We start from the raw sequence: 27,770 nt of genomic DNA, 5'->3' as shown, positions 1-27,770 counted from the left end.
TCCAATCTCTGAATTTTGTTGTCTGGTAAAATATCCCTGCTTTTCCTTGGGGAGTCCCCTCTGTACCTTCCCATTGTGGAACTAGAGGGCAGGCTAAGCCCAAGAGGGAACTTGTGGCTCCAGGGTCGCCTCATTTCCCGTTCTTTTTTTTTTTGGTACTGGAAATTTAAAGCAGTTGTACTTAACCACTGAGCTACATCTCTGGCTCTTTTTTATTTTATTTTAAATATTTTCATTTGTAGGTGAAAACAATAACTTTATTTTTTATGCGGTGCTGAGGATGGAACCCAGTGCCTCACATGTGCTAGGCAAGCGCTCTACCACTGAGCCACAACCCCATCTCCTATTTTATTTTTTTTAATCTTTGAGACAGGGTCTCATTAAATTGCCTAGGGTCTTGCTAAATTGCCAAGGCTAACCTTGAACTTGGCAATCCTCCTGTCTCTGCCTCCAGGTGGCTGGGATTCCAGGCATGTGCCACCATGCCTGGTGGGTTTCTCCTTTTGCTGGGTACTTCCAGTCCCCCACCACAGAACCTCCTTCCAAATCTCCATGACCTCTCTCAGGGCTGTCGGTCCTGCATTGCTCGGCTGGACACATCCTCCCCCCTGGTCAGCCATAGCACCTACCTGGTCTCCCTAGCCCAGACCTCTCCCGTGGGTGGGGTCCCTTCCCAGAGTCTAAGTGGCCTCCAGGGACCTTGGAAGGGTAGCACTCAGCTCTTGGCAGAGCACAGGAAGCCGGACCAAAGTTTTTTTACCCAGCAGATGAGTCTCCCACAGCCCCAGTGTGCATATTCAGAATCACAAGTCTCCAAGCTCAAGTCCACGGACAAGTCTCATAACCCACCCTGAAGACCTTATGGAATGGCTAGGGTGCTTAGCAGGTTCTCCATGAATGGCCATCATTGCTATTCTGACTGGCCAGGCAAAGTTGCCAAGGGCAATCCAGCCCTTAGAAGGATCTGGGGATCCAGAGCTGGGATCCCTGCTCTCTACAAACAGATCCAGGGCTTCCTCCCATACACATCTGGGCCCCCAGCTCAGGTACCCCTTTTTCCTAGCCCACCCAAGCCCCCCTTATTACCTCTTCTGTTCACAAGCAAACTCTACATATACTCAGAAACATTTGATATTTATTTCTCAATATTTTGTTATTATTATGTTTTTTTTTTTTTTTACAAATTGAATAAACACAATAAAGGGGAATATGTGGGGCCCCAGGCCTGGCCTTGGGCTCCCGTTGAGATGAGAGGTGACAGTATGGAAACACCTCCTCATCCATAACTTCTGGCCTGCTGCCCTGATCCCTCCTATCAACCTTACCCAAGAGAAAGGTGGGGGCTTTCTGAGGTTCTGAGGTTCTCCCTAGAGGGGACTTCGGGCATCCTGCTTTAGGCCCTGCACTGATTCAAGCTGGGAAGAACTGTGGGTCCTGATGTGATGCCGTCTGTGTCTCTCCTGCCTGCGGGCCAGCTGCCGCAGTTGTTTCCGAATGGCCCAGAGCACCAGGTACACTTCCCGCAGCATCTCAGCCTCTGGGGTCTCCAGGGGGGACTGTCTCCTTAGCTGGGAGGTCACTGAGGTCGAACTCACAGATGACTGTAAAAGAAAGAAAGAAGCCCACGTGTCTTGGGAGAAAGCGCCCTGGGTTCAATCCCTGGTGTGCAGACGCACAGCAAAGGTCTGAGATAACCCATCTCTCCTATCTGGCTGGCTCAGACGGCACCCCTTCCAGGAAGCCTTCTTAGCTTGCATTAGGTCTTCATTCCCTCTAACCTTGAGTGTGTCCCGTGGACTCTTCTGTTTTCTCCACTAGACTGCAACTCCCAGAAAAACAGCTACCAGTTCAGACCTACCTTTGAGTCCCCCGTTCAGGGTTTCATGGAGAGGGTGTTAAAATGAAGGACAGAATGAATGACACCTTGACACTCTCTCCAGCCCAGAGCTCATTCCAGAACTCTGTGCCTCTATGTCCCACTGCCTCCAGGACACCTCCTTGCAGATGTCTCACCAACAACTTCAGCACCTCTAATCATCTCCCCCTGTCTCTCCCTCTCCCTGTGACCTCCACCCAACCAACCTGGCCCAACAACCCTACCACCCAAATATTGCTCAGATCCATTAACCTGTTGACCCGATGCCCTTCCCCGAGTCCAGAACATCTTTCTCTCTGGACTGGATGGTGCCAGCCCCCAGGGCATCTGGTCCTCTCTGACTGCCCTCCCCTTCAGCCAGGTGAACTTTAAAAATGATTATTAACGCCGTCATACTTGATTCAAGGCCAAAATTAGTGGATTTGGTAGTGACCTTGACGTTTTTCCTTTTTTAAAATTAAACTTTTTAGCTGGGTGAAGTTGCGCATGCCTGTAAACCCAGTGACTCCAGAGGCTGAGGGGAGAGGATCGCAAGTCCAAAGGGCCAGTCTCAGCAACTGAGCCAGGCCCTAAGCAACTCTCAGAATAAAATATAAAAAAGGGCTGGGGATGTGGCTCAGTGGTTAAGCACCCTGGGTTCAATCCCTGGTACCAAAAATAAGCAAGTAAATAAGTAAATAGTATATTAAATTAAATTAAACTTTGAATTTAGAGGCAATTATAGATTGACATGAATTTTAAGAAATAAATATAATCCTGCATATCCTTTACCCAGTTTCTCTACGTAGGAAAATCTTGCAATATCAAAGTCTGGAAATTGACATTGATACAAGCCACTCACTTTATTTCGCTTTATTAGTATTCATGTGTGTGTGTGTGAGCGCATGTGCTTGTACATGTTTAATTCTACAAAATTTTGTTACAGGTATAGGTGTATGCATCCAAACAACCACAATCAAGATCCTGATCAGTTATCATCACAAGGATTCTCCTGTTGCCCTTTTATAAGCACCCCACAATAACCCCTAACAAACATTAAACCACTATATGATTTTTCATTTCTACAATTTTGTTACTTCAAAAATGGTATTATCCAGGCATGGTGGCACACACCTGTAATCCCAGCGACTTGGGAGGCTAAGGCAGGAGGATCGCAAGTTCGAGGCCAGCCTCTGCCACTTAGTAAGACCCTCAGCAACTTAGCGAGACCCTGTCTCAAAATAAAAAAAATAAATGGAAAAAAAAAACTGTGGGTGTAGTTCAGCAGTAAAGTGCCCCTAGGCTCAATCCCTAGTACCAAAATATTAATAATAAAAAATAATGGTTTAGCATACAATGGAATCATACAGTAAAGAACCTTTTGGGGTTGTTTTCATTCAGAGCATTTCCTTTGAGATTCATCCAATTCATCATTCATCATGAATTGATGTCGTATACATCAACAGTTTGTCCTTTGTATGGTTGAGTGGTATTTCAAAATGCTATAGTTTGGACTTGTTTTGAGCATGTACCCCCAAGGGTTCATACGCTGGAAGCTTGAATCCCAGTTAGGGTGATGTTGGGAGCTCATGGGACCTTTAGGAAATAAGACCTAAAGGAAGATGATTTAAGGCATTGGGAATATGCCCCCAGACAGGATTAAAGCAGTTCTTAAGAGTGATCCTGATCCCTGAGTCCTTCTGGCTTCCTATCTTGGCAATGTGTTCTCTTCCACACACACTTCTGCCATTGTGATGGCATCTGCCTTGAAACCCTCACCAGAGGCTGAACACACAGTACCACCTAATCTGGACTTTTAGCCTCCAAAACTGTAGCTAAACAAACCTCTTTTCTTTATAAAGTATTCCAACTCAGGTATTTTATTATAGCAACAGAAAACAGAGTAATATACAGGTATGTGTATATCACAGTTCAACCATTCATCCATTGAAGGACATTTGGGTTGATCTGGGCTATTACAGATAAAGCCGTGAACAGTCACATATAGACATTTGTGGGAATATGAAATTGCATTTATCTGGGACAAATGCCCAGGAGTTCAATTGCTGGGTCATATGATAATTGTGTATTTAGATTTATAAGAAACGTTCGTGTTCTTTTCTAGATTGTCTGCACCATTTTCTAGTTCCAGCAGCCATGTGTGAGTGCAGGGGAGCTTTTTAAATCAAAACCTGATCATGTTGCTCCCCTGTTCAAATGTCTTCAAGGGCTTCCATTGCTCTTAGGGTTAAGTACAAATTCCACAACTTGGTCAACCTCTGCCTTGTACAAACTAGCCCTTCAGCCAAGATTGCTCCACGCACCTCAAACTACCATGGCACACACCTGCTATCCTCTTTTCACAGAACACCCCTCCCTTCCCTTCCACCTTGTCCTAACAACACATCCCAAGGCAAGTGAACTCTTTCAGGTCTCAGTCTCGCTGTCTCTTCTGCAGGAAGGCCTCCCTTGATTCTCTGGGTTTGGGTACCCACAGTTCCCCCCCCACTTCCTATGACATACCCCTCAGGATACAGAACAAATCCATGCTCATGATCTTTTCTATGGTCCCATCCCAGGTCTGGGTAAATCTTATCCACTATCGTATCCTCCATGCCTGGCCTCAGAGGAGGCACAGGAAATGTTGAACAAGTGTGTGGAGGGAAGAAAAGGTCCCTGGGGGTTGGGGGCGGTGAAGAAATGCTAACCTTCCACCTGCACATCTGCCAGCCACTCTGCAGGGCGGATAACATGAGTGTGGAGACCGACTGGACAGCTGTCTGGGGCAGTCGTAGCAGGGAGCGAGGCTCAGGGCCCAGCTCCAGCTCAGTCTCGTCCACGGTTTCGTCCACGGTTTCGTCCACGGTTTCGTCCACGGTTTTCGCCAGCACGTAGGCCTCAGCCACCTCAGGGTGCTCTTCCAGAGTGGTGACCTTAGCCTCTTTGGGGGGTTCGATCAACTTGACAGTGTCCAACTCCGTAGTCTCCTCCACCCCCTTGATTTCTTGTTTCTTGGAGTCAGTGGGTTCCAAGATGATTAGCTTGGCTCTGCGTCTCCACTGAAGAACCTGAGAAAGAAGACCCATGAGAGGCAGGAGATTGGGGGCCGGCAGGAGCAGCAGTCAAGGGGACAAAAACACCCAGGGAGGGGTATAACCCCCCAGCCCTGCCTTCTTCCCCTCAAGCCCCTCCCTGGATCTCTAAGCCCTGGCCACCTCCCATAGATTTAGTTTGGCCACAAAAGATGGAGGCCACGTGGTGGTGGTGGGGCACTAGCATCTAGAAGTGACCAGGACTCTCAGCCCAGCACCAGGAGGACCAGGCAGGATGTGAAACTCACCCAACAGGTCATTCTCTGCCAAACTCGTCTGATCCAAAAGATGAACCTCATGATCACAGCCATCGTTCCAGAACCCCAAGTAGGGACAGGGCCAACATGTGGGACGGGGAGAGGGACAGGCTTTTGGGCACTGGATGACACACCACAAGGGTCTTGTAGGAGCTGAAGAGTCTCAAGCACAGCAGGGAAGGAAGGAATAGGAAATCTAGGGGCAAAGATCTCTTCAGCAACTCATCCCAGGTCCTTCCTCCCCTCCCTGGGACAGGGAGAGGAGTCAAAGTGCAGAAGAACCTAGGGTGACAGAGAGTTCTAGTCCATTGTGAGAGCCACCTGGCCCTGGTCCCAACCCCCGAGGCCCTTCCAGGACCCACGGAGCTCATTGCTTATGGCCTCGACTCTTCTTGCCACCAATCCAGGGAAAGGAAAGTGACATTGACTGAGTGTCTGGTATGTGCTAGGCGTTTTCCTTGTACTGTGCCACGTGATCCTCAAAACAGCCCTTCAAGATTGATGTGACTGTCAGCACCACTGTATACCCATGAGAAATCCGAGATTCAGAAAATTTGGAGAATTTGTCTGAGACTGTAAATCTAAGGAGCTAGAAGGCAAGGGGCCCAACCCAGGTGGGCCCTGGAGGACCGGCTTCTCCACACCTCTCCCCTCGGGTCAGGGTCTCCTGTGGCTCCTCTCAGGGTTCCCCTCAAGCTGCGACTGCTGCTTCTCCCCGCTCCCCCACTAGATGGAGTCTTTCTGGCTGGCTGCTGCTTTCTGCCCGGGACCCAAGCCCAGGCTGCCAGGGAGGGGCCTGCTCACCCACAGGGCCTGTCCTCAGCCAGCTGGGGGTGGAAGCCACGGCGGCCAGCCAGGCCTGGTGAGGGCACTGTGTGCCCGGGGAGCCTGGCCCACACCCAGCCTTGAGACAAGGGGCCCATTCAGGGCCCCCCGCTCCACCCCCAAGCAGCCACCCGGATCCAGCCCGCAGAGGGGACACGCTGGGAAGCTGGGGGTGGATCCTGAACAAACACCAAAGGCCTCATTGTTTCTCTCCCCCCACAGCACGTGGGCAGACGCCGCCCCCCACCCCACTCCTCTGCCCGGCCTGCCCGCCCCCTTCCCAGGACCCGAACCACTGACTCCCATTTCCTGCGCCTCTGTCTACCATTCTGCCTCGGCCACGTTACACCTCCCCAGCCTTGACAGGATCTCCAGGGGAGCTCAGGCCGCGGGAGCGGGCCTCCACACAGATCTGACACAAGCAACGCCATGCCAACCTCCAAATTCAAGTTTCTTCAGATTTTTTAATTATAATTATTATTTTAATAACAACCTGAAACCCAGAACTTCCAGACACTGTCCATATGCCCTCCCCTGGGCAGTGGAGAGGGAGCACTTTGAGGGGAACAAAGTGTGGGGGGGATTGTTGCCAGGGAGCCTCCGACTCCCCCAAGCCATCTACTGCTGGGGAACCCAGAACTCTGACACCCAGGGAGGGAGGGGGCTGGGATCTCTCATGGAGGGGGCTCCATCTAGCACCCCATCCCGAGCCCTCCCCCCTCCATCGAGGCCTGAGGACCAAGGCAGGGATGGGGGCAGGGGGGGAACAGGCCAGTACTGAGCCTGAAAATCCCATCCCTGGGGGTCAGGGGGCATTAAAGCTGCATAGGAAGAGGGGGCAGGCTGCTGGCGCAAAGCCTGGCGACCATGGCAGCCCCCAAAGGCACATTGTGAGGGAAGGGAGGCTCAGACGGAGGGCCCGTTGGGTGCAGGGGGCCCAAGCCGTGGGAGCCCCGAGGAGGGCAGCTGTGCCAGCTGCTCTGGGCTGGCCAGGGCACGCAGCAGTCCGTTCTCCTGCTCCAGCGCGGCGTTCCGCTCTGCCAGGTCTCGGATCTGCTCCTTCAGCACCTCCACCTCCTCCCGGACCGCAAACATGAGGTGGGACTTTACCAAGTCCTGGGGGTCCAGGGACAGGCAAAGAGTCAGGGCCACCAGACCACCCCATCGGAATCCCGCGCCCAGTGCCTGAGGGTGTGTGGCTGGGACACTCCCCTGTGCCAAAGGAGGAGGGGCTCCGGGGAAGGAAGGGCATGAGGCAGAGGGTAGGGGGCAAGGCTACCAGCAGGGGCAAGGGCAGGGGGGCAGGGCTCACAGACAAGGATGGGGCCGGGGGCTGGTGTTGGTAACAGGGAGAGTAGGGGTGGGCGAAGGGACCGCTAAAGGGAGCCAGGGCCTCCTGGCACCAAGATGTCTTCTCTTACCATGGCTTGTTCGATCTTGTTGTCAATGCCAACCAGGCTTCCGGAGCCGCTGGAGAGACATAGGGAGGTGAGAGGTGAGAAGGGGGCCAGGCATCTGCATAGCCTAGCCACTGCCTTCCTCGCGACAGGCTCTGGCCTCCTCCCCAGCCCCCTGGTGACAGCCCATAGCCCTCCTGTACCTGTGACAGTAGAGAATCAGGGGGAGCAGGGTTTTGTCCATTCCCCGGCGGGGTGAGGGCCGCTGCCCAGGGCCCCCCAGGCCCCGGTGGGGTGGGGGTGCAGGTGCCCCTCGGATTGGGGATGCTCCCCGTGGGGAACTAGGGGAGGAGACACAGCCCCTTTTTCGGGGTGGCCCCGGAGCCATCCCCACTACTCTGGTCTCGAAAGAGGACACCAGGGATTTGACAGAGACCCCTGGCTGGGCCATCCCTGAGGGGAGAGAATCCTCAGGGTCCCCCAAAAGGAGAAGGTTGTATTGAAGGAATGCTCGGGGGGCTCAGAGCCCCCCGGCAAAGCGGGGTCTGGCTGGTGCCAGGCAGGCAGAGAGGAGACGGGGCCTAGGGGGTGCTGTCCTGAAAGATATACTACACCGCCCCCTAGGGCAAGGACCGGCTGCTATTGGCTCCTCAGGGACACGGGGACCCCCCTCCCACAGCTCCACAGTGGGCGGGAATTCCCAGACACGATCAGTGCCAGTGTCCCCTTCTCACCCTGGCGCCCATCCCAGAGCAGAGGGGAGGGGGCAGTGGAGGGAAGTCAGCTGGTGGCCTGGATCGGGGGAGGGGCTGAGGGGCGAGATGCCTGGGTTGAGGAGGGGTGGGAAGGTGAGATGGGCCCTAGGAATCATCTCCCCACCTGAGGCCTTCCTGCCCACTCTGGGCTATGACTGGCCGCCCTCGAGGCCTTAAGAAAAGGAGAGAAGGGTGGCGAGAGACTCTGATATACTTGTGTGCTCCCCCACAAACACAGAGCCAGCATCACAGGTGACCCTGAGAACCTGGGCCAAGGGTCTCCAGCATCCATAGTGAAGAAGCGGAATGGGAATGGTTACTATGACAATGGAAACCTAGATCTGACCGCTGTGAATCAAATACAGCCTAAGGATCTGGACCTGGGTCTGGGGTCTTCTTGGAAGGAGGCAGGGCTTGAGGAGAGGTAGGAAGGTAAGGTTTGCTTTGGGGACTTTTGAGCAGAGCCTTTGGACAGAGCTAGGAAGAACAGGACAGGGAGCCAGGGGCAGTCCTGGCTGCAGTTTTCTAAACGGCCACCAGAGGGAGACTCAAGCCTGGCTCAAAGGTCCCTTGGGACTGGCTCCTGATTGGCCCCGGGGGCAATGGCTCTTAATCCCAGAATCTATAGATCTCCTTCAAACCCTCTGGTGGTCCAGGGCTTGCATAGAACTTTGATCCCTGCCCCATCCTCCAGGGCTTCCTCTTCCACCACCCAGGCCCCAGGCCCCTGCCTCAGCCTATAGTTCACAACCCACACTAACCAGCTTCCACCTTGGCCCTTGTCCCCTTTTGGAGAATCACCAGTCCTGTCCCCCCAACCCCCCCACTGAGCCTTTCAGAGTCAGGGCCCCACTACATTGAATCCCATGGGCTGCTGCTCCCCATAGGCCCTCCCTCCTGGCTGTCAGCTCCAACTTGCTTCCCTGTGGGGGGATCAGCACTCAATCCAAGGTGACCCTGGCCTGAGAACCTGCTGCCAGGAAGGGAGCTTGAGAGAGCTGGGAATTTTCCATTTCCTTTCCAAGCTCTGGGTGCAGAAGGCGCTGACAGGTAGAGCAACCAAGGGGGTGACCAGGCCCAGGAAAGTAGAACAAGTAGTGAGCAAGGACACCTGGGCCTCCAGGGGACAGCAGGGACAGTAGGGAAGGGCGGGCCAATCGGTATCAAAGCAGTTTTCCATCCATCACACCTGGGTGGAGCCTGGGCCACCACAGAAAACCCAATACCCTCCCCTCCCCAGCACATACAGACAGACACCAGAGAGGGACAGATACACAGAAATAGGGCCTGGCAGACACTCAGGCAAAGATGCCAAGGAAGTCAATCATTCTCACCAGAAATGAAGGCCTAATACAACAATAAACATTTGTTGGCTGATAGATGACTATCTCCTGTTTGTCCAGCGCTGCTGAGTTTTTGACAGGACTTCCCCTGTGACATTCTAACATTAACACTTCAAGGGACCAGAACTCTGACAACCCAAGCCCTTCCTCTGAGAACCCTTGAGTGAGGGGACCCTATGTTAGCTAGTATTCCTAGGCCAGGTCAGGAGCAGGAAGTTGGGGCTGGCCACACAGGACTGGCCCTCACCACAGGCCCCAAAGCAACTTGGTGTGAATCAAAACAAAAAAAAAACCCTTCCTCAAGACACTTATTGCATCTTCCAGAACATTCTCATGACTTCAAATGTGGACTGTGACTTCTAATTTTGAGGCACCCCCTGGAGTTGTGTCATGCATGACATGCATAACTGGGGACTCCAGCCCCACAGGACTCTTGGGTCCTGAGGTGAGGACAGTCCTAGAAGCTGGTCTTCCCCTTTGAAGGTCAAATAAAACAGATTCAACATGAGAATCAGATGAAGATATAGGGCATCTGGGAGAGGTGAAGAGGTTTGGTTCCAGGAACAGGGACAAGCCCTGCTCCCTGATGTCTTCTAGGAGCCCCCAGGGTCTGGGCCTAAAGCCAAGAAAGTGGCATCCGGCTGCCCTGTCTACACTCCCTCCCGGATCTATGATGTCTTTGGGGGTGGAGCCAACCCAGGGAGGGGGAGGGGGCTGGCTTGACCCACTTGGGTGAGCTGTCCCTGCATCTGTCCTGGAGAGAGGACATCCTAGAGACAGTTGCCACCTCCTGTAGCAGAGAGGGGAGAGCATGGTTGAAGGTAGTCAGACCCCCACTGCAGTCTAGCCACACACTGGCTCGGTGACCTTGGGCAAGTACCTAAAACTCTCCTGCGTCTCAGCGTCCATCAGGAAGCTGAGAGGTGGAGATCATGGGATTGCTTTTAGGGTTACAAAAGATAAGAGACAGTACCAGACCCAAAGGACAGCACTAGGCAGAGAAATGTACTCTTTATCCCCAAGTCCCTGGGATACAATCCCTCAATGCCTGGATCCTCCAGATTGGCCATCTACTGTCACACCTTAACCAAGTAGTTCCCATCTGCTAGGCCCTGTGGGGGACACAGATCTTCAACCCAGGAGCCTGTGGACAGTCTGAATCCATCAGGCACCCTCTGTTCTCCCACCTCAGATTTCGAGGACTAAAAAGACAGTGTCCAGGATCCAGACACCTAACACCAGAGCCCACTCTCCCTCTCAAAAGGGAGGTCCCATGCCACTTGGACCCTGGTTTCCTGCCAGTTCCAAGAACACCAGACAAGTGACATGGGGTCTACACACCCCATTCCTAGGGGGCAGGGGATAGCCCAGCCCAACCCAAACCCGCTGGTCTAGCAGGGTGGGGTCCAAGGGGCTGGGCTGGGCCAGAGCCCCAGAGCCTTGGAGCCAGGCAGGGTAGAGTGGAGACTGGGAGCTGGACCGGTCAGACTAGGGTGTGCAGAGGGGGTGGGACAGAGGGAGAGAGGGAGGGGACAAGTCAAAAGAATAGAGCTGAGAAGGCCTCTGAAGGCAGAACCCTCTAAGGCAGAGAAAGCCAGAGGCTGAGCTATGAAATCAACAGGGGTGGAGGAGGGACAGGGAGCTCTTTTGCCAGGGAACCTCCCAAATGGGAGGGGGAGAGGGTGGGAAGCGCTGAGAATAGCAGCAATGGGGGCAGGTGACTCTCTGGGCCCTGGCCGACCTCACACCTCACACATTCCTGGGAGCCAGCTGGGAGTGAGTACAGAAGCCACTTTGCCCTGTCCTGCCCTGCCTGGAACCAGCCCCTCACCCTCCATCCCAGGGGCTCCTGGCTGCCCCAGTCCTCTTCTTTGGGCCCCCACTCTGCCCAGTGCCACTGGTCCTGTTTTTATGTGGGTGTCTCAGTCTCTGATTCCAGGGGGTGGCGCTACCTTAGGAGAAAATAGTAAGGCGTAACTCCATCTGGAATGGGTCCCTCCAGCACCCACTCACCCACTAGTGAAGTCCCACCCCTTATTTCCTTCCAAACAGGAAGTCCCTCCCCACAGGGCCTCCAACAGGAAGTCCCACTCCTCCCTCCAATAAAAGTAGTAGCTCCCTAGCCCTTCTCCTGGGTTCCTATCAGTCCACAGCCAGAAACTAGCACCCTAGCCATCCGACTCGGGATTTTGTTCCTCCCTTTTCAGCTGGCTGACATTCCTGTGAATGTTGAAACCTGGCCCTCAAAACCGGAAGTCCTGCCCACTCTGCCACCGAACAGTGCATTCTATCCTAAAGGGCAAAGCCAAAAAGTCCTGCCGTCTTGGGCCATCCTTGCTGCCAGGCAGCTGTGCCATGGAAGGGCTCGGCCTCCGTGGTGTTCCTAGCTCTTGTCTTCTGACCACATCCCTTCAGGGAACAGAATTTTAGAGTAATGCTTTCCAGGTACTCAAAGTCTTAGGACCCTAAGGGAGTCTGGATGGACTATAAGGAAGTCCCAGGATAATCCATGAGGATCCGAAAGTATACTACTGCCCTTGCTGGTAGGGGCAGAGAGAGACAGAGCTGGGAGGAGACTGATTCCCTATTCTCATCTCTAGTGTCCTTGCCAGCGGGTTCCTAGGGTTGAGCAGATGTTCTGTAAATCTGCAAGAGTTCTGGAATTTGACAACAATGACTCCCTTCAAACTCTAAAAAAGTCCCTGATGTGACAGTCCTAAGTCAGGGAGTTCCACCCAGCTCTTTCCACTGGGAGGGAGTGGATCCCAGATCAACTTTGCTCAGTGGTTATGCCCAGGCCAGCTCTCTCTGTTCTCCAAATTCACCTCCCAGGACTGACAAAGGCCAGCAGCATCATAGAGCTACCCTCGGTGCCTAAAACTGAAGTTCCACCACATGGAGCCCACCTACCTATCGTCATCGCTGTCCAAGTGACCACTGATGGCCAACATGGAACGGGCCAGGCTGAGGCTCTGGGCTGCTGCTGCTCCAAAGGGGTCTGGAGACTTGTGAACCAGACTGGCATCAAAGTAGAGGGCCGGGGAGCTGGGGCGGGAGTCAAATGGGGGCACCTAGAAGCAGAGGTGGGAACCATCACGTTGAGAGAGAAATTGGCCTAGTGGTCCTCTTTCCTCCCCACCTCCCCCACTCCTTCCTAAGGAGCCAGGACTCCTGTCCCCAGCAGCCCTTCCCTCCTTCAGCCCTGACTGAAGGCCTTGGGGTTACAGAAGCAAGGAAAAACAGCATCACCTCAGGACTGGGGAGTGTGACTTCTGGGGTATCAGAGAGGGGCTCTGGTTTGCATTTGGGAACTTCTTGCCCTCAGTTAGGACCTCTAATTAGAAACTACTCAGAATATCTCAATATATCATTGACCTTCTTAAAGCCACTCAAATGTCACTTCCTTAGAGGCATTTCCCCACCGTTCACAAGTCTAGTAAACTGTGTCACTTTTTTATAGCACCTAATATTATCTGAAATTAAAGTATTTATTGTGTCTCCCCTACTAGAAGGTAAGTTTGTTCTGTAACTATTTGTAGAATGAATAAATCCTCAGAAACTGGTCCTCCACCCCCCGCCCCGACTCCAGCTTCTCCTCTTAAACTTCTCAGGCTTCAGGTGAAGTTCAACAACTGCTCTCTGCCCTGCTTTGGGGTTGGGGGGCATTGTGGAGGTGGGGGAAGGAGGAGCCTGGGCGGGGACCACACAGCCCAACAGGCGCTGGGGGTGGCTGCAAGAGGGCGGGGGCGACAGGGACAAGACAAGACGCCTCTGTGAGGCCCGGGGAGGCCCTAGCTTCTCGGAAAAGCCAAGAACAGAGAGTCCAGGGTGGTTAGAGGGACAGAGCAAAGGGTGGCCCAGGTAGTGCCCCTGACCTTCCTTCACCTTCCCCTGGCCTCTGTTGGAGGCATGGAGGGGGAAGAGACATGGAACACTAAAAGGGAGCCAGACTTTGGGGCAGGGAAATAGCGACACAGTTGCATGCACACAGGAAACGATCAGGACGTGGCAGGGCGGAAGGAAGGGGGTCACTGGCACTGAGGGGAGAGGAGCAGGGTCTGCAGAACCCAGAGCAGCTCAAGCAGACTCAGAGGGGGGCTTGCTCTAGAAGAGTCTGGGGTCAGGGACTAGAGAATTACAACTTCTCTCCTGGGGTAGGAACTGAATGGAAGAGCTTCAGAAAGGTGGGGGGAGAGGGGGGTGTTGTAAGTGCAGAGGTCATGAAAGGGAGTTGGAGGCCACGAGGGGTGGGGGGAGCCGGTCCTGACTGGTCCTGACAGGGCCCAGACATCCAGGCTGGGGATATTTTTACACTGTGGTTTGTGCCCAAGGCCAGGAAGGGGAAAGAGCCCTCATCCTCGAACTCCCTGCCCTTCCTCCAGCAGCCCAAGGTGTTATTTTTTCCTCCAGGGCAGAAGCATCCAACCCTCACATCCCTGGCAGCCCACCCCCTACCCCAGGGACCCAGGCATCCTGCCCCCAGCCCAGACTTGTTCCTCTTTTGGAGACAGGAAGCAGAAAGAAGTAGAGGATTTAACTCCTTCCCTCCTGCTTCCCAATATTCTCCCACTCCACTGTGGTGAAGTCACCTCCAGCTGTCAATCCTGGAGAGGCCCAGGTGCACGGGACTCAGAAAGATGACCAGGGTGGAAAAAGACAACCAACCAGCACCCCACCCCACCCCATTCCTATAAAAAGTGCCCCCCACCCAAATCCTTGGTTTCTCAGAAAAAACATGGCTTGCTGCAAAGCGAGAGATTGGGCTGGGCTGGGAGGCTGGTGGGAAGAATGAAGACCCCCGTGTCCAACACAGGGCTGCAATGGAAAGACTCACAATGGAATGCCTACCTTTTATGGCCACCCCAAACCCTGGCAGCTCCTCCCTCAGAGGCCCAGCCAAGTACCCAGGTGGGGCCTCCTCCCTCATCACCTGGAGCCAGGGGGTAGAGACCAAAGCAAATGGTGAAGGCTGAAGTGAGCCTCCAATAGGCTTTATGGAAACAATCAAGGGCCAGGGCAACAACTTAAAGACCAAGGAGAGAGAAAGAAGGTGTAGAATGTAGAAGAGAAGGAGCCTGGAAGATAACATAAAGGAGGGACGGACTTCAAAGTGCGATGGCAGGGAGAAAAAAGAGGAGCGCTCTGACCTACCTGACAGACGTGTCAGTGGAGCTGGGGAGAGCAGGATGGAGGAGAGGCAAGGAGGCTCAGGATGGGAGTTAGGCCTACTAGGCCCAGAACTAAGCACAGCCCCTCGGGTGTTTCCCTCAACCTGGAATACAATGCTTACCTGCCCTGTCTCCTCTGGAGGAACCAACTCCATCCTCAGCCGTTGGGCTCCATCTCTCCTCCTGGACAGTGGAGGGGTCCCAGCTGCGGACCCCCCAGCCTCTACCTCCACCCTCAGGGAGGGCAGGGGTGTGGCAGCCAGGGATGTGCCCGTGCTATCCCCAGTCCCAGGCTCTGGGGGGCGCTGCTGGGGTGGGGAGGCTGATAGGAGGGGTGTCTCCGCCTTGGCCTTGCCAGGAACCGCCAGCTGGCCCAGTCCCCCAGTGAAGGAGCGGGCTTGAGGTCCAGGGGAGGTGGGGGGTGGGCGGAGCCAGGAGGTGGGGCCCTGAGACAGGCCTGACTGTGGCATGGGGGCACCCAGGCCCAAGCTGGCCAGCTCCAACCTGGAATCCAAAGATCTGCCCCCAGTGCCCCCCGAGGCCCCTCGAATTCCCTCCAAGAGGCGGCTGAAGCTCGGGGGCTCCAGGTCTCTCTCGTAAACATCCACACACGTCCAACGACCTCGGCGATAAGGCTCTCCCAGGCCGTGGGGCAGCTTCACCACCCGGAAACGGGAGGCAGGGGCCCCGGGTGGTGGGGAGCCATTCCGGGGGGTGCTCCTGCCCCCTGGATCAGGGTTGGGCTCCCCGTTGGGAAGGCGTGGTGGGGGCCCGGTGGGGGCCGTCGGAGCAGGGGAATCTGAAGCCCCTGGGCTCCCTGGGCCCTCGTAGTCCGTGGTGACGCTGGTGATTTGGAAACTGCTCTTCTTCTTGCCCCCACTCATGGTCCCTGGGGCTCAGAACGAGTAGGGGTGGGGGAGGGGCTGGGCGCCTAGAAGGGGCTCAGGCACCCCTGGAACAGGGGGGCCACATGGCGGGGGCATCAGGGCCCCTAGTGACGTCTGGGTCCGACATGGTAAGAGGGCCTTGAAAGAACTGGGGGTGCCTGGTTGGGGACGGGAGAACAGGGGAGGAGAGGTGGCGGGAGGGGGGCCAGGGGCAGGGGCAGGTTTTTCCTGCTGCTGTAGCTGCTGAACTCCAGAGCTGAGTTTGCAAACTGGAAAAAGAGAGAGAGTGTGTGTCAGAGAGAGAGAGAGAGAGAGAGAAGAGAAAAAGCAGTGGGCAGGCCACCTCCGGGGCTTCCTCTCTGGGGAGCAGAATGGGGGAGGAAGGGGAAACCGCCAGAGACCCAGAGACAAAGAGACAGGCAGAGATGACAGACACCAGAATAGAGGGGACAGGACCTAGAGGGCATGCAGAGCAGGAAGAGGCAGATGAGACCCAAAGTTGAGCATTTCTTGCCAGGGATTCAAACTCACCGGACTGAATTGTCCGGAGAGCACGGGACTCCCGGACCTGGGTGAACCCGGTTGAAGCGACTCCTCGCCTGGCCAGGCCACCTGGAGACCTCTCCTGGGCCTCCAGGACCCCCACCTCGGCTCCCATATCCCTGGGACAGGCCCTGCCCGCCACCCCAAGCGCCCCGCCCAGCCCCTAGACCTACCTCTCGGGTCTCAGTCACCGAGCTGAGCCAGGGGTCTCAGCGACTAAGATGTCGGGCTGTACTTTTACTGGGGCCGCCTGTCCCCGGTCAATGCGGGGGACGCAGGCAGCGATGAGGGGCTGCCCGGAGTTCTTCGGAGGCCGCACCTCATCCTGCGAGGCATCTCCGTGGAAAGTTTGCTGTCCAGAAAAGAAGGAACCCGCGCCTCGGAGGAGGAGTCCAGGCGCGGCCTCTGCAGCCCCACGGGTCTCCCGACGGCTGTGGAAGGGGGCGGCTCAGCCCCCAGCTGCTCCAGGTGGCAGCGGGTCTCGGCGGTCCCGGACAAGTGGGTCTCCCAAGGCTTTTCCCGCGTGGCCCCGCTGGATCCGTCTCTTGGTTCCTCAGCTCTTCTCGGTCTCTGTCTCTGTCTTTCTCTTTCTGGGCTGTTGACAACCCCCACACCAGGAAGTCCTGCCTCCTCGGGCCTGCTCACTGCTCCTCTCCTCCTCCTCCTCCTCCTCCTTCCCCTCTTCCTCCCCTTCCTCCTCCCTCCTCCCTCCTCCCTCCTGGGGCTCCCCGCCAGCTGGCCCCGAGCCAGGCCTGCCACAGCCGCCGATGTTGCAGTTGCTGCCGCTGCTGCGCGGCTGGGGCCCCAAACGGGCTGCCTTAACCCCACACCTGCTGGGCCCCAGCCGGGCTCTTTCTCGCAGGGAAGGGCTGGAGAGGGCGGAGAAAAGGGGGAGGAGTCTGCGGGGAGGCAGGGGATTCCCTTACTTGTAGGCACTGGCTGCCACTGGCCTGCAGACTGGCCAAAGAAGAGTTGAAAGAAAACTACCGGGGACACGTCCTAGGTGCCTGGGTGCCCCTAAGTGCCCAGTCAACCTTGTGGTGCGCTTTGGCTATCACTGTCATAACGTCTCTGGTTTTCTTGGTAACTACATGAGAAGAGTCCAATTATTCCCTCCCCATACCTTTAAAATAGATGATTAAGAAAATTTTCAAATCTGTCTAAAAGCAGAGAAAAGAATATAAAGAGCGCCCAGGTACCTAATAATGATCAACTCAGTCAATCTTGTTCGTACCTACCCTCAATGTCTCTTCCTGGATTTTGCTGGAGTATTTGAAATCAAATCTCAGACATGATCTTGAGATGTGGAATTTGAGACCCAGGAAGTCCCAAACGGCTGTCAGTGGTAGAGGAATATTCTGCCTCTGTGTATTCTTGTCCAGGTGCCATATACAGATACTCACAAAGACCTTAGAAGCAGTGACCACCTGCACTGTCTCCAGCCTCTAGACATTATGTATGTCTACATAGTCATCTGCAGAGGTCTACCCCAGCTGGCCACAAGCATGGACCCTCCCCACCTCTGACCTTCCTACCTCTCCCATCTCATCCCTTGTTCATTGTGAAAGAGAAGGCATGCACACTCAGAAAAGGTCTACTAGTAATAGAACAAACCAAAACTCCAACTGCCAATTTCTCTCTCTTGGCTTCCCTAACCAACATTCCAAGGGGGGGATACTTTTAGCCAAAGTAATATCTTGAGGCTGAGTCTGCTTTCACTTGCAGGTTCAGAAGGAGATGAACAGATTCTAATTAATTTTTGTCACTTGGAAGGACCTGTTCTTGAGTATATTAAAACTTTCTCATTATCTTCTGAAGAAGAGAGATGAAGGGCTGGGGTTGTGGCTAAGTGGTAGAGCACTTGTTTAGTATGTGTGAGGCACTGGGTTTGATTCTCAGCACCGCATATAAATAAAGATCCACTGACAACTAAAAAGTATTAAAGAGAGAGAGAGAGAGAGAGCAGATGTGGAGCTCTAGCTGAGGAAACCAAGGCTCCTAAGTGCTCTCGCATTTGACCGAGGCCTCAGGGCTAGTATTCAATGGAACCAGGAGGTATAAGGGGGCTGACTGGACTCCTAGTGCTCTTTTCCAGATCCCTCCTCCCTCTGCTTTAGCTTATGAAAATTTCTGACCACTCTAAAAGGTAAAACAATGCAACCCCTGCCCGCTTTATATATTTGTTCTTTATATCTTTGTTAAAATGCATCTGCGTTGCTGTATGTCTCCCTTTGGCTATAGTTACAGGGCCCTGCCATAGCCCAGGTACTGAGGTCCAGGAAGCAGCCTCCCACACGTGTTCTGCCCCTCTAGACCTCATCCTTCTCTCCCCTGCAGAACCCTCTCCCCCTCTGACAACATTCTGAACACAGACTTTACTGCTAAACCTCCAGAACCTCCTTTTTTGGTGCTGACTCCTACAAACTATTCACAAGGAATCTTTGGACCCCTTCTCTGCCTCGGATATTTGGGATCATTGTGGACTTTTCCATGTGGAGGGGTCCCTGGGATATTGTCAATCTGCAGAAATGTTTGTTGAATGAATATAAATTAATTCCTATTAAGGTGTAAAAGTTAAAGGACTCTTGTGTTTTAATGTATTACCTCTCCTAGCAGCATTTAATAGCCTTTAATATGTAGGGCCCTAGACTTACAAAGCACTTCCAGTTCCCTTTCTTCCTCCAAACCTTATTGAGGTAGGTATGAGATGAGGCATCTTTCAGAGAGGTTATCCAATTTGCCTAACGCCACACAGCACATCTGCAAAGGCTGCCATATGGAAAACGGTCCACAGATTCTGGGGATTAGTACATGCATATATTTTGGGGCGCATTTTTCAGCCAGCTAAGAGTAAAACCGAGATCACCTTGAAGCTAATTAACCCTATGGCAAAGCTGTACTCCAAAGGAATTTTGGAGTGAGGGATTTCTCAGAGAACTGCTGAGAAAGGTCACCAAAGAAGGGCTGGGTCATGCCCCTCAGAGACCCCTGCGACTGCACCCAGGCGGTGGTTGTGGTGGTCCCAGTAAGAGACCAACCAACCCCATTGCACCCAGGTCCTGGAGGGCGGAGCCCGCAGAGTCAAAGGTTACTGGGAGGATGACTTGGATCGCGGGGGCGGATAGGCGGAAGACTTTGAGCCCAGACGCTGGAACAAGGTCCGGGCGCCTGGGAGGCTGCAGGGGGAGGAGGCCGACACCAAGTCAGCCAACTCTCGCTCGCTCCCGGCACCTGGGGGCGGCGGGGAAGAGGGGGCGCAGCCAAGGGAGCACGCCCCCTGCTGGGCAAAGTGGCCGAGCGTCTGGCTCCTGACTCTGGAAGCCCCTCGGTCCGAAAGGCAGCCCCCTCTGCCGGCCTCACAGCCTCACTGCACCCCGGGCCCGTAGCCGCAGCCTCGGCCCCAGACAGACGCCGGGCGCGGAGCGCGGAGCGCCCGGCGCGCGGGGTTCGCGGGTGGGTGCAGGACCTGGGCTGCCGCTGGGGGGCGCCGCTGAGCGCCGCGCATCGCTCGGCCGGGGCCGAGGAGACCAAACCCAGCACCGCCCGGCCGGGCAGGGGGCGCTGGGCGGCGAGGAGCGGACGCCCCTTGGAGGGGCGGGCTGGCACCGGACCCCCTGCGTCCCACGACCTTCCTCTGAGCCGCCCCCGCAGGCTCCGCGGTCCCTGTGCACCCCAACCCTAGCCCGGCGGTGCAGCGCAGCGCGACCGCTCCCGCTCCGTCCTTGGAGGGTGTGGAAGGGTGGGTTTGGGGCCGGGGGCGGGTCTGGGGGCGGACCCGGAGGCGGGGCTGTCTCTGCGGCAGGGCCCAGCTCTGCTCCCCCCCGGTCTCTCTGTCTCTCCTCCTCCCTCCTCCTGCTCCGGGCGGAGCCCGGCATGGGGGGGCCGGCGCCCGGCAGGCCAGGTACGGTGATGTAGAAATTGGGGAGGCTTGGTGCGGGGAGGCGGTGGTGGGGGGACAAGGGGCAGGGAGGATTGGCGGGGCGAGAGGCGGAGAAACCCAGGGCAGCAGGACAAGGGGAAGAGGAGGGGTGCCCGGGAGCCTGGGGCCCTTGGATGGAGAGAGGGATGAAGCAGGCCAGGTTTGGAACAAACAGGGGAAGGGGGAGGACGGCAGTGAGGAGGGGCGCTGGGAGGAGTAGTGAGGCTGAAGGCGAAAGGGAGAGTGTGTGTTTGGGGGAAGGGAAGCCCGAGCAGGTATGGAGACTGCAGCTCAGAAGGTAGCTACGAGGCCAGACTGGGGACCCCCGGGTGGGATTGAGGGGCGGGACTGGAAGCAGGAGGACAGGGTCCTCCCAAATCCTAGACTAGAAAGAAGGTGATTTGGGCCATCAGCAAGGGAGGGAGGTGAAGACCGTTACTGAGAGGTGGACGGAGGCCCAGGCCCAAAAGGACTGGAAAGGGGGGGACGCCAGGGAGTGGAGATAGATTGGTGGGTAAGATTTCAGATGCCCAACCCCGTGCCCCCACCTTCCTTCAGCATCTCCACCCAACCCTCATGACCACCTCCCCACCAAGCCTCAGGGCCCAAGAGGGGGTGGCAAGTCTGACCCTTCCCCAGTAGTGTGCGATATATGCAGGTAGGCCCCAGGCATAACTCCTTGTCTGTAGGTGTGTCCAGTTCCGTGGCAGATTTGTGTGTGTCTGGAGGTATGTGTGTCTGTGGGTGTGTCGGTGAGTGTTTATGTCTGTGTGTGTTTGCTGCCCGGAGGTTTGTGTTTACCTATGCCCTTCTATGTGTCTGGCCCTCTGTTGTAGCTCTGGGTCTGTGGCTGGATGGTTCATTTGTCTGAATGTGTGTTTGTGTGAGCACAGAGTTGCTATATGTTTGTGGGGCCTATCTGAGTGGTGGGTCAGGCTGTATTTACACAGCATGGGAATCTGTGTCAATCTGATCTCTCGAGAGTGTGTATGTGTGGCTGTGAACACCTTCATCAGGGTGTGTGGCTCTGGGTACACATATACTTCTGTATTTGTTTCCTGAGGTCCTAGAGGCTGTGTTGGGTTTTTTGTGCTTGTCTCTGTTTTCCTCTCTGAGGACCCGAGTCATGTCTCTGCTCCTTTTTTTTTTCTCTTTCATTCATTCCTGGCCCCCACCCCCACCCCCCACCAAGTGGATCCGGGACCCAGGGAGGGCCGCCCCCCGGGCCTGGTGGCGCTGAGCAGGGACCCCCAGCCCCCACCTTCTGCCCCACGACATGAACCTCCTCTACCGAAAAACCAAGCTGGAGTGGAGGCAGCACAAGGAAGAGGAGGCCAAGAGGAGGTAAGGCTAGGGCCCAGACTGCTTCCTTGCATGTCACAACTGTGCCTAGCCCGGCAGCTGGACACTTTTGTCATTAGTGAGATCTCTGATCTCAATTTCTGTACTCAGTTTTGCATAGCTGGAATTGCACATACCTGTCCTGACCCTGCTCCTGGCTCTGCTCCTAGCTCCTGCCCCTGTCCTGGCCTCCTGGGTGCTTCCAGCTCTGGAGCACCCTCTTGGCTCTTCCCCATCCCCAAGGGTCCGAGTCATTCCTTCCTGACTCACCTCGGGCCTGTGGTCTTCTCCTTTCTGTCATCTGGGGGCTGGCTGCTGACTCTCCTGTCATCTGACCTTGGAAGGGGCAGGCTCCACTGCCCTCACAGGGTCCAGGGACAGGGTCATTCAGGAGCCTCAGAGAGCATCCCTCTCAACTCTCCCCTGCTGGGGAAAATGAGTGACCAAGGGACAGGGTTGTGTGTGTGATGGTGGGGAACGTGCAGGCTAGACCCTGCAGAAGAGCCAGGGCCAGGAACCTCCTTGCCCCCCACTCCTGCCTCCTGGCTGGCCCTCTCTCCTTACCCTCTGGGGACCTAGGCCTGGCCTTTTCCTACCCTGATTCCTTCTCCACTTCCCATTGACTGCACAGCCTCTTGGAGCCTGAGTCAGAGCCACCTCCCCGCTCCCTTCTCCCTCCTCACAACTGTGGAGTTTAATTCTTGTTGTTAATTAGATTAATCAGAGCGATCGCTGCTGCGATCTCTCCCTAATGAAGGGTTAGTAGACAGGGCCTTAATGAGAGCCCACCCCATGACAGCTCTCCCCTCTTCCCTGCCAGCCGCCTCCCCCTTCACTCATCCAGGAGCCCAGAGATAGTGAAAGGGAATGAGGGTGAGCGGAGGCTGACAGAGAGGACAGTACTGAGGGAGAGGGAGGAAGAGAGGGAGAAGGATCAGCTGGGGGAGGCTGCTCTGGCCATGCGGACAGCACACCCCACATCTGGGAGAGGAGGCATGCGTGGGGGTGGAGGCCTCAGAAGCTGGACATGAGAAGAGCCCAGAGGCCAAGTGTAGGCCAGGGTGAGCATGAGAGGAGCCTGGGACTTATGGTGGCAGGTGTGTGTGTCTGTCTGTCAAGTGAGTTGTTGCCTGGGTTTGAAATTTCCCTCCCTATACCTGTCATATGTTATATACCCAGGATAAGCCCAAGCTGGGGTCCAGCCCAGGGGACACTCCCCTGCACACATAGTTACCCCTCTTTGCTCATCCCTTCCCTCACTAGCCTTTTTAAGCCTAAAAATTCTGCCTGAAGCCCCTATACCTCTGTCTTAGACCCTCAGGTGTACCCCATTCCCACCCAGACTCCCTTCTTCCTGCCCAAGAGGCCACAGAACTGCTGGTGCCTCCTGGGGTGAGGAGGGGAAGGCCCAGGCCTGAGATCTGAGGCCTGACTCTGCTCCATTGGGGTCTTCTCTCCCCAGCTCCGGTAAGGAGGTGGCCCCTGCAGGCCCGGCGGGGCCTGGGGCTGGCCCAGGACCTGGGGTCCGTGTGCGGGACATCGCCTCGCTGCGCCGCTCCCTCAGGATGGGCTTCATGACAATGCCCGCCTCCCAGGAGCACACCCCCCACCCGTGCCGCAGCGCCATGGCCCCACGCTCCCTTTCCTGCCACTCAGTGGGCAGCATGGACAGTGTGGGGGGTGGACCTGGGGGTGGTGGTGGTGGTCTCACAGAGGACAGCAGTGCCCGAAGACCCCCAGCCAAGCCCCGGAGACACCCCAGCACCAAGCTCAGTATGGCAGGATCAGGGCCAGAGATACCCCCCAGCAAGAAAGCAGGTGAGACACCCCCACTCTCCCCAAGGGGAGCTGGAAGATGGGAGGATCCATTCCCGGCCAGGGGAGGCCTCTGGGAGGGTTCATTCAGGGAAGAGCCTAGGAAGTGGAAGGTTCCATTTCCAAAAGGAATGAGGGGTTCCTTTTGGATGGACCTGAGATGAACCATTCAAGGGTGGGGGACACACCCCCAAAAGTTTGCTTTTGAGAAAGGAGTGGTGGTCTGGGAGGGTTCAGGGGTGGGAGGGAATTTAGGGTAGCAGCTGTGCATTCTGGGGCATGCATCAGAGATTGAGAGCTGCCTGGTAGAAAAGGAACCTACAAGGACTGAAGTGGAGGGATGTGAGAAAAAAGAAGAGGCAGATATGTCCTTGCAGGTGGGTCAAGAGGTCATAAAGAATTGCCCCATTTACTTCCTCCATAGAACTCACAGTTTAGCTGGGGACAGTGGCTCACACCTATAATCCCAGCGGCACAGGAGGCTGAGGCAGGAGGATTTAAAGTTCAAAGCCAGCCTCAGCAACTTAGCAAGGTCCCCAGCGATTTATTTAGCAAGACCCTGTCTCAAAATAAAAAGGGCTGGGGATGTGGCTCAGTGGTTAAGGGTCCCTAGGTTCAATTCCTCATTCCAAAGGGGGAAAAAAGGATAATAAGACGAAACCCAGTTTATTTGTCATTTTCCCATTCTGTTCAGGCTCACAGAAGCCAACCCCAGAAGGCCGAGAGTCCAGCCGGAAGGTTCCTCCACAGAAGCCCAGGCGAAGCCCCAACACCCAGCTCTCTGTCTCCTTCGATGAGTCCTGTCCTGCAGCCCCTTCTCCTCGAGGGGGGAACCTTCCCCTTCAGCGCCTCAGTAGGGGGTCCCGAGTAACTGGGGACCCTGATGTGAGTGCCCAGGAAGAAGAGCCCGTGTACATTGAGATGGTGGGGGATGTCTTCAGGGGAGGAGGACGAAGTGGAGGGGGCCTGACAGGGCCCCCTCTTGTGGGTGGGGGCCCAACCCCTCCAGCTGGTGCCGACTCGGACTCCGAAGAGAGTGAGGCTATCTATGAGGAGATGAAGTACCCGCTGCCGGAAGAGGCCGGGGAAGGCCGGGCCAGCGGGGCCCCTGCATTGACAGCAACCTCCCCTCCACACCAGCCTCATGCCCTTCAGCCCCACTCCCACCGACGTCCAGCCTCGGCCCTCCCAGGCAGGAGGGATGGGACACCCACCAAGACCACTCCTTGTGAAATCCCCCCACCTTTCCCCAACCTCCTTCAGCACCGTCCTCCACTCCTGGCCTTCCCCCAAGCCAAGTCTGCTTCCCGAACCCCTGGCGATGGGGTCTCGAGGTTACCGGTCCTCTGCCACTCCAAGGAGCCAGCAGGTTCCACCCCAGCTCCCCAAGTGCCTGCACGAGAGCGGGAGACGCCTCCCCCGCCGCCTCCACCTCCTGCTGCCAACCTTCTGCTGCTGGGACCATCAGGCCGAGCCCGGAGCCACTCGACACCGTTGCCACCCCAGGGCTCTGGCCAGCCCCGGGGGGAGCGGGAGCTCCCCAACTCCCACAGCATGATCTGCCCCAAGGCAGTGGGGGTGCCGGCAGCCCCCCCTGCCCCGGCTGCCTTGCTCCCCGGCCCCCCCAAGGACAAGGCTGTGTCTTACACCATGGTGTACTCGGCAGTCAAGGTGACCACACACTCTGTTCTGCCAGCTGGTCCACCCCTGGGTGTTGGGGAGCCAAAGACGGAAAAGGAGATCTCAGTTCTCCATGGGATGCTGTGCACCAGCTCGAGGCCCCCTGTGCCAGGGAAATCCAGCCCCCACAGCGGGGCTATGGGCGCAGCAGCTGGGGTCCTCCACCACCGTGGCTGCCTGGCCTCCCCCCACAGCCTTCCGGACCCAACTGCAGGCCCCCTGACCCCTCTCTGGACTTACCCAGCTGCAGCAGCTGGGCTCAAGAGACCCCCTGCCTATGAAAGCCTCAAGGCTGGGGGGGTGCTGAATAAGGGCTGTGGAGTGGGGGCTCCATCCCCCATGGTCAAGATTCAGCTGCAGGAGCAAGGGACCGATGGGGGTGCCTTTGCCAGCATCTCCTGCGCCCATGTCATCGCCAGTGCAGGGACACCAGAGGAGGAAGAAGAGGAGATGGGCACCACAACGTTTGGGGCAGGCTGGGCTCTGCAGAGGAAGGTCCTATATGGAGGGAGAAAGGCAAAGGAGCTGGACAGTGAGTGAGGAAGTGGGGAATGGGGTGTGGGGGGCTGGGGACGTTGGTGATGGCCTGGGGGATATATTGGAGAGGTTATTTGGAAGCCTCAGCCCATTGTCCTGCCCTGTGTTTCCTGGAAGACTCTTCCAGGGAAAGCGGTGGGCAGCAGAATGAAAGGATGGGTCCCTGTGTGTGTGCTGGAGGGACAGGAAGATCTGGGATAGAGACCGGGTAGCATGGGGCCCCATTCTGCTCCACTCCTGCCCCTCCCTTCCCTGGGCTGCAGGGGTGTGTGTTTGTGAGTGTGCGCACACTAGGAGCTAAACACAGCTGCCTCCCAGCTATTACCATGGCAACCTATCCAGACAGGAGGGAGAGGAGAAGGAGGCCTCTTCCGTTGCCTGGCAACGCAATGCTCTGCCAGGCCTACTCTCAGAGATGAGCTTAGTTCACATGCAGCCCTTCCCCCTGTTGCCCCTACTCCACCCCACTCCTTGGGCTCCAGATTTGGGATTCTACCCCTACTGGAGAGCAGTACCCCTGGTCTCCAGGTGGTCATTCTGGCCCTACCTGGGGCTGGTGGGGCCCAGAAGCTAAAGCTAGGCTAGAAAAGACCTCTCTGACCAAAGAAAAGTGTTTGGAAGCAGTAAATATATATCATTTTCACCCCAGGAGCTGGTACCAATGAGTGGAAAGGGTGGTGGCAGTACTGGGTCCCTCCTGGGAGTGTGAGTTAGGGAAGGTGAGATATAGGGTCCCCCCATCCCTTCTGTGATTTGCAAGGAGGACATCCATGCTGACTGTGTGTGCCTGTGGGTACAGAAAGACCTCTCCCTGTGCAGGCACTGAGCTCTCCTTGTCATCCCAGCAGAGGTCGAGGATGGTGCCCGAGCCTGGAATGGCAGTACAGAGGGTCCAGGCAAGGTGGAGCGTGAGGACAGGGGCGCTATGGCATCAGGGATCCCTGTGAGGAGCCAGGGGGCAGAGGGCCTGCTGGCCAGGATCCACCACGAACGAGGAAGCCGAACGGCGCTGCCCATACCCTGCCAGACCTTCCCTGCCTGCCATCGAAATGGAGGTAACACTCTGCCCACATATCCCTACAGAGATTAGGGGTGGGGGCTGGTAGAATTTCCCAGGGTTTGTCCTAGCCCATCCTCAGACTGTCAACTGTTCATGTCCATGTCTGGGCCCCTAAGTCTTAACACCATGTCTTCGTCCCCTTCTTTCCTCTGATGAGGTAGGAGCAGGCTGGCCAGGGCCTCCTCAGGGAATTGGGTTGGGGAGCACCTAGAGGCTCTCACCTGAATTTTGTCCACCTCAGACTTCACAGGAGGCTACCGCCTGGGGCGCTCTGCCTCCACCTCCGGAGTCCGGCAGGCCGTGCTCCACACCCCCCGGCCCTGCAGCCAGCCCAGGGATGCCCTGAGCCAGGTGAGTCTTGGCTTTTCTTATCTGTGAAGGAGCTGCTATGGAAAGAAAGGCTCCAAAGGGGTCAGACAGGCTGGGGCCCAGGGATAGCACATTAAGGGTGAAGGGGTCCGAGGAGGCTCTGGCTCCCAAGATGGGGCCGCTTAAGATGGGCAGCAAGGCAGGACCCTGCTTGGACATCATTCAGAACCACCAGAAGTTGAAGGTGCACCTTTGGGTGATTTAGAGAAAGGACCCTCTGGGAGGAACACTTAGAAAAATGCATATTTGGGGAGACAGTTTGTAAAAGGGTCCGTTACTAAGGGTCAACCAAGCCCAGCCTGGCACCAGGGCTGGATAAATGGGGTCGGGGTTGGATTTCTGCTCCCAGCTGCTCCACCGCCAGCAGGAGTGACAGGGGCCTGAAGTCCTTGACAACGCCCAAATCTTTTTTCCTTTCTCCCCGGTTGCCCGCGCAGACCCACCCCGCGCTGCCGCTGCCGCTGCCGCTGCCACCCCAGCCAGCCCGCGAGCGCGACGGCAAGCTCCTGGAGGTGATCGAGCGCAAACGCTGCGTGTGCAAGGAGATCAAGGCGCGCCACCGCCCTGACCGCGGCCTCTGCAAGCAGGAGAGCATGCCCATCCTACCCAGCTGGAGGAGGGGTCCCGAACCCCGCAAGTCCGGCACCCCACCCTGCCGCCGGCAGCACACGGTCCTCTGGGACACGGCCATCTGAGGAGGGCGGGGCGCGGGGGCATCTTCACTGGGAGGGGGCAGGGTCCGCCAGGCTCTCCTGGGAGGCTTGCCTTGAGAGACCGAAGGACTAGGTGAGAGCGCCAGGGAGGTCCCCAGCCCTCCACCCTTGTCCCCAGAGACGCGAAGCCTGCCAGGCCCATCGAGGCGTAGGGTGCCAGCAGCACCCCAAGAAACTTGGGGGAGGAGAGTTTGCTCGTTGTTGAGGGTCTGAG

General features: G+C 56.3%; 3 protein-coding genes across 4 annotated transcripts; 1 reads left to right on the top strand and 2 right to left on the bottom strand.

The window, feature by feature from the left end:
• Positions 1-1,367: 1,367 nt before the first annotated feature.
• Positions 1,368-5,258, bottom strand: Spacdr (sperm acrosome developmental regulator). Its single transcript, XM_026413190.2, has 3 exons — positions 5,196-5,258; positions 4,564-4,923; positions 1,368-1,601 (listed from the first exon to the last, which is right to left on the bottom strand). The coding sequence occupies exons 1-3, from the start codon at positions 5,256-5,258 to the stop codon at positions 1,368-1,370; spliced, it is 657 nt and encodes a 218-aa protein (XP_026268975.2).
• Positions 5,259-6,505: 1,247 nt separating this feature from the next.
• On the bottom strand, positions 6,506-16,792 carry Tsc22d4 (TSC22 domain family member 4). The gene is made up of 5 exons (XM_026413189.2): positions 16,296-16,792; positions 14,815-15,848; positions 12,435-12,595; positions 7,451-7,499; positions 6,506-7,145 (listed from the first exon to the last, which is right to left on the bottom strand). Exons 2-5 carry the CDS (start codon positions 15,574-15,576, stop codon positions 6,936-6,938), a joined length of 1,182 nt encoding a protein of 393 aa, XP_026268974.1. The 5' UTR covers positions 15,577-15,848; positions 16,296-16,792; the 3' UTR covers positions 6,506-6,935.
• Positions 16,793-21,317: 4,525 nt separating this feature from the next.
• On the top strand, positions 21,318-27,538 carry Nyap1 (neuronal tyrosine phosphorylated phosphoinositide-3-kinase adaptor 1). Of its 2 annotated transcripts, none has more exons than XM_026413193.2 (6): positions 21,318-21,385; positions 22,845-23,200; positions 23,892-25,409; positions 26,263-26,469; positions 26,716-26,825; positions 27,281-27,538. In XM_026413193.2, the coding sequence occupies exons 1-6, from the start codon at positions 21,318-21,320 to the stop codon at positions 27,536-27,538; spliced, it is 2,517 nt and encodes an 838-aa protein (XP_026268978.1). The 2 variants fall into 2 exon arrangements, with proteins under 2 accessions (XP_026268978.1, XP_026268977.1); XM_026413192.2 differs by having other exon boundaries at positions 26,260-26,469.
• The last annotated feature ends 232 nt before the right edge of the window (positions 27,539-27,770 follow it).

This window comes from Urocitellus parryii, chromosome 9 (genome assembly GCF_045843805.1).
Source record: "Urocitellus parryii isolate mUroPar1 chromosome 9, mUroPar1.hap1, whole genome shotgun sequence".
Classification (NCBI taxonomy): Eukaryota; Metazoa; Chordata; class Mammalia; order Rodentia; family Sciuridae; genus Urocitellus; species Urocitellus parryii.
Note: the sequence above shows the minus strand (reverse complement) of the source record. Positions and strands in the feature narration are given on the sequence as shown.

Bases quoted from the DNA above. Each gene is read 5' to 3' on its own strand.
- Nyap1 (XM_026413192.2), top strand. From the start codon at position 21,318: ATGAACCTCCTCTACCGAAAAACCAAGCTGGAGTGGAGGCAGCACAAG. The intron at 21,386-22,844 runs GTAAGGCTAGGG...TTCTCTCCCCAG, and splicing joins GAAGAGGAGGCCAAGAGGAG to CTCCGGTAAGGAGGTGGCCC. The intron at 26,826-27,280 runs GTGAGTCTTGGC...TTGCCCGCGCAG, and splicing joins CCAGGGATGCCCTGAGCCAG to ACCCACCCCGCGCTGCCGCT.
- Tsc22d4 (XM_026413189.2), bottom strand. From the start codon at position 15,576: ATGAGTGGGGGCAAGAAGAAGAGCAGTTTCCAAATCACCAGCGTCACC. The intron at 12,596-14,814 runs GTAAGCATTGTA...CTCTGCTTCTAG, and splicing joins CTCCAGAGGAGACAGGGCAG to GTGCCCCCATTTGACTCCCG. The intron at 7,500-12,434 runs GTAGGTGGGCTC...ATGTCTCTCCAG, and splicing joins TTGGACAGCGATGACGATAG to CGGCTCCGGAAGCCTGGTTG.
- Spacdr (XM_026413190.2), bottom strand. From the start codon at position 5,258: ATGGCTGTGATCATGAGGTTCATCTTTTGGATCAGACGAGTTTGGCAG. The intron at 4,924-5,195 runs GTGAGTTTCACA...CTTCTTTCTCAG, and splicing joins GGCAGAGAATGACCTGTTGG to GTTCTTCAGTGGAGACGCAG. The intron at 1,602-4,563 runs GTTAGCATTTCT...TTTCTTTTACAG, and splicing joins GGCAGATGTGCAGGTGGAAG to TCATCTGTGAGTTCGACCTC.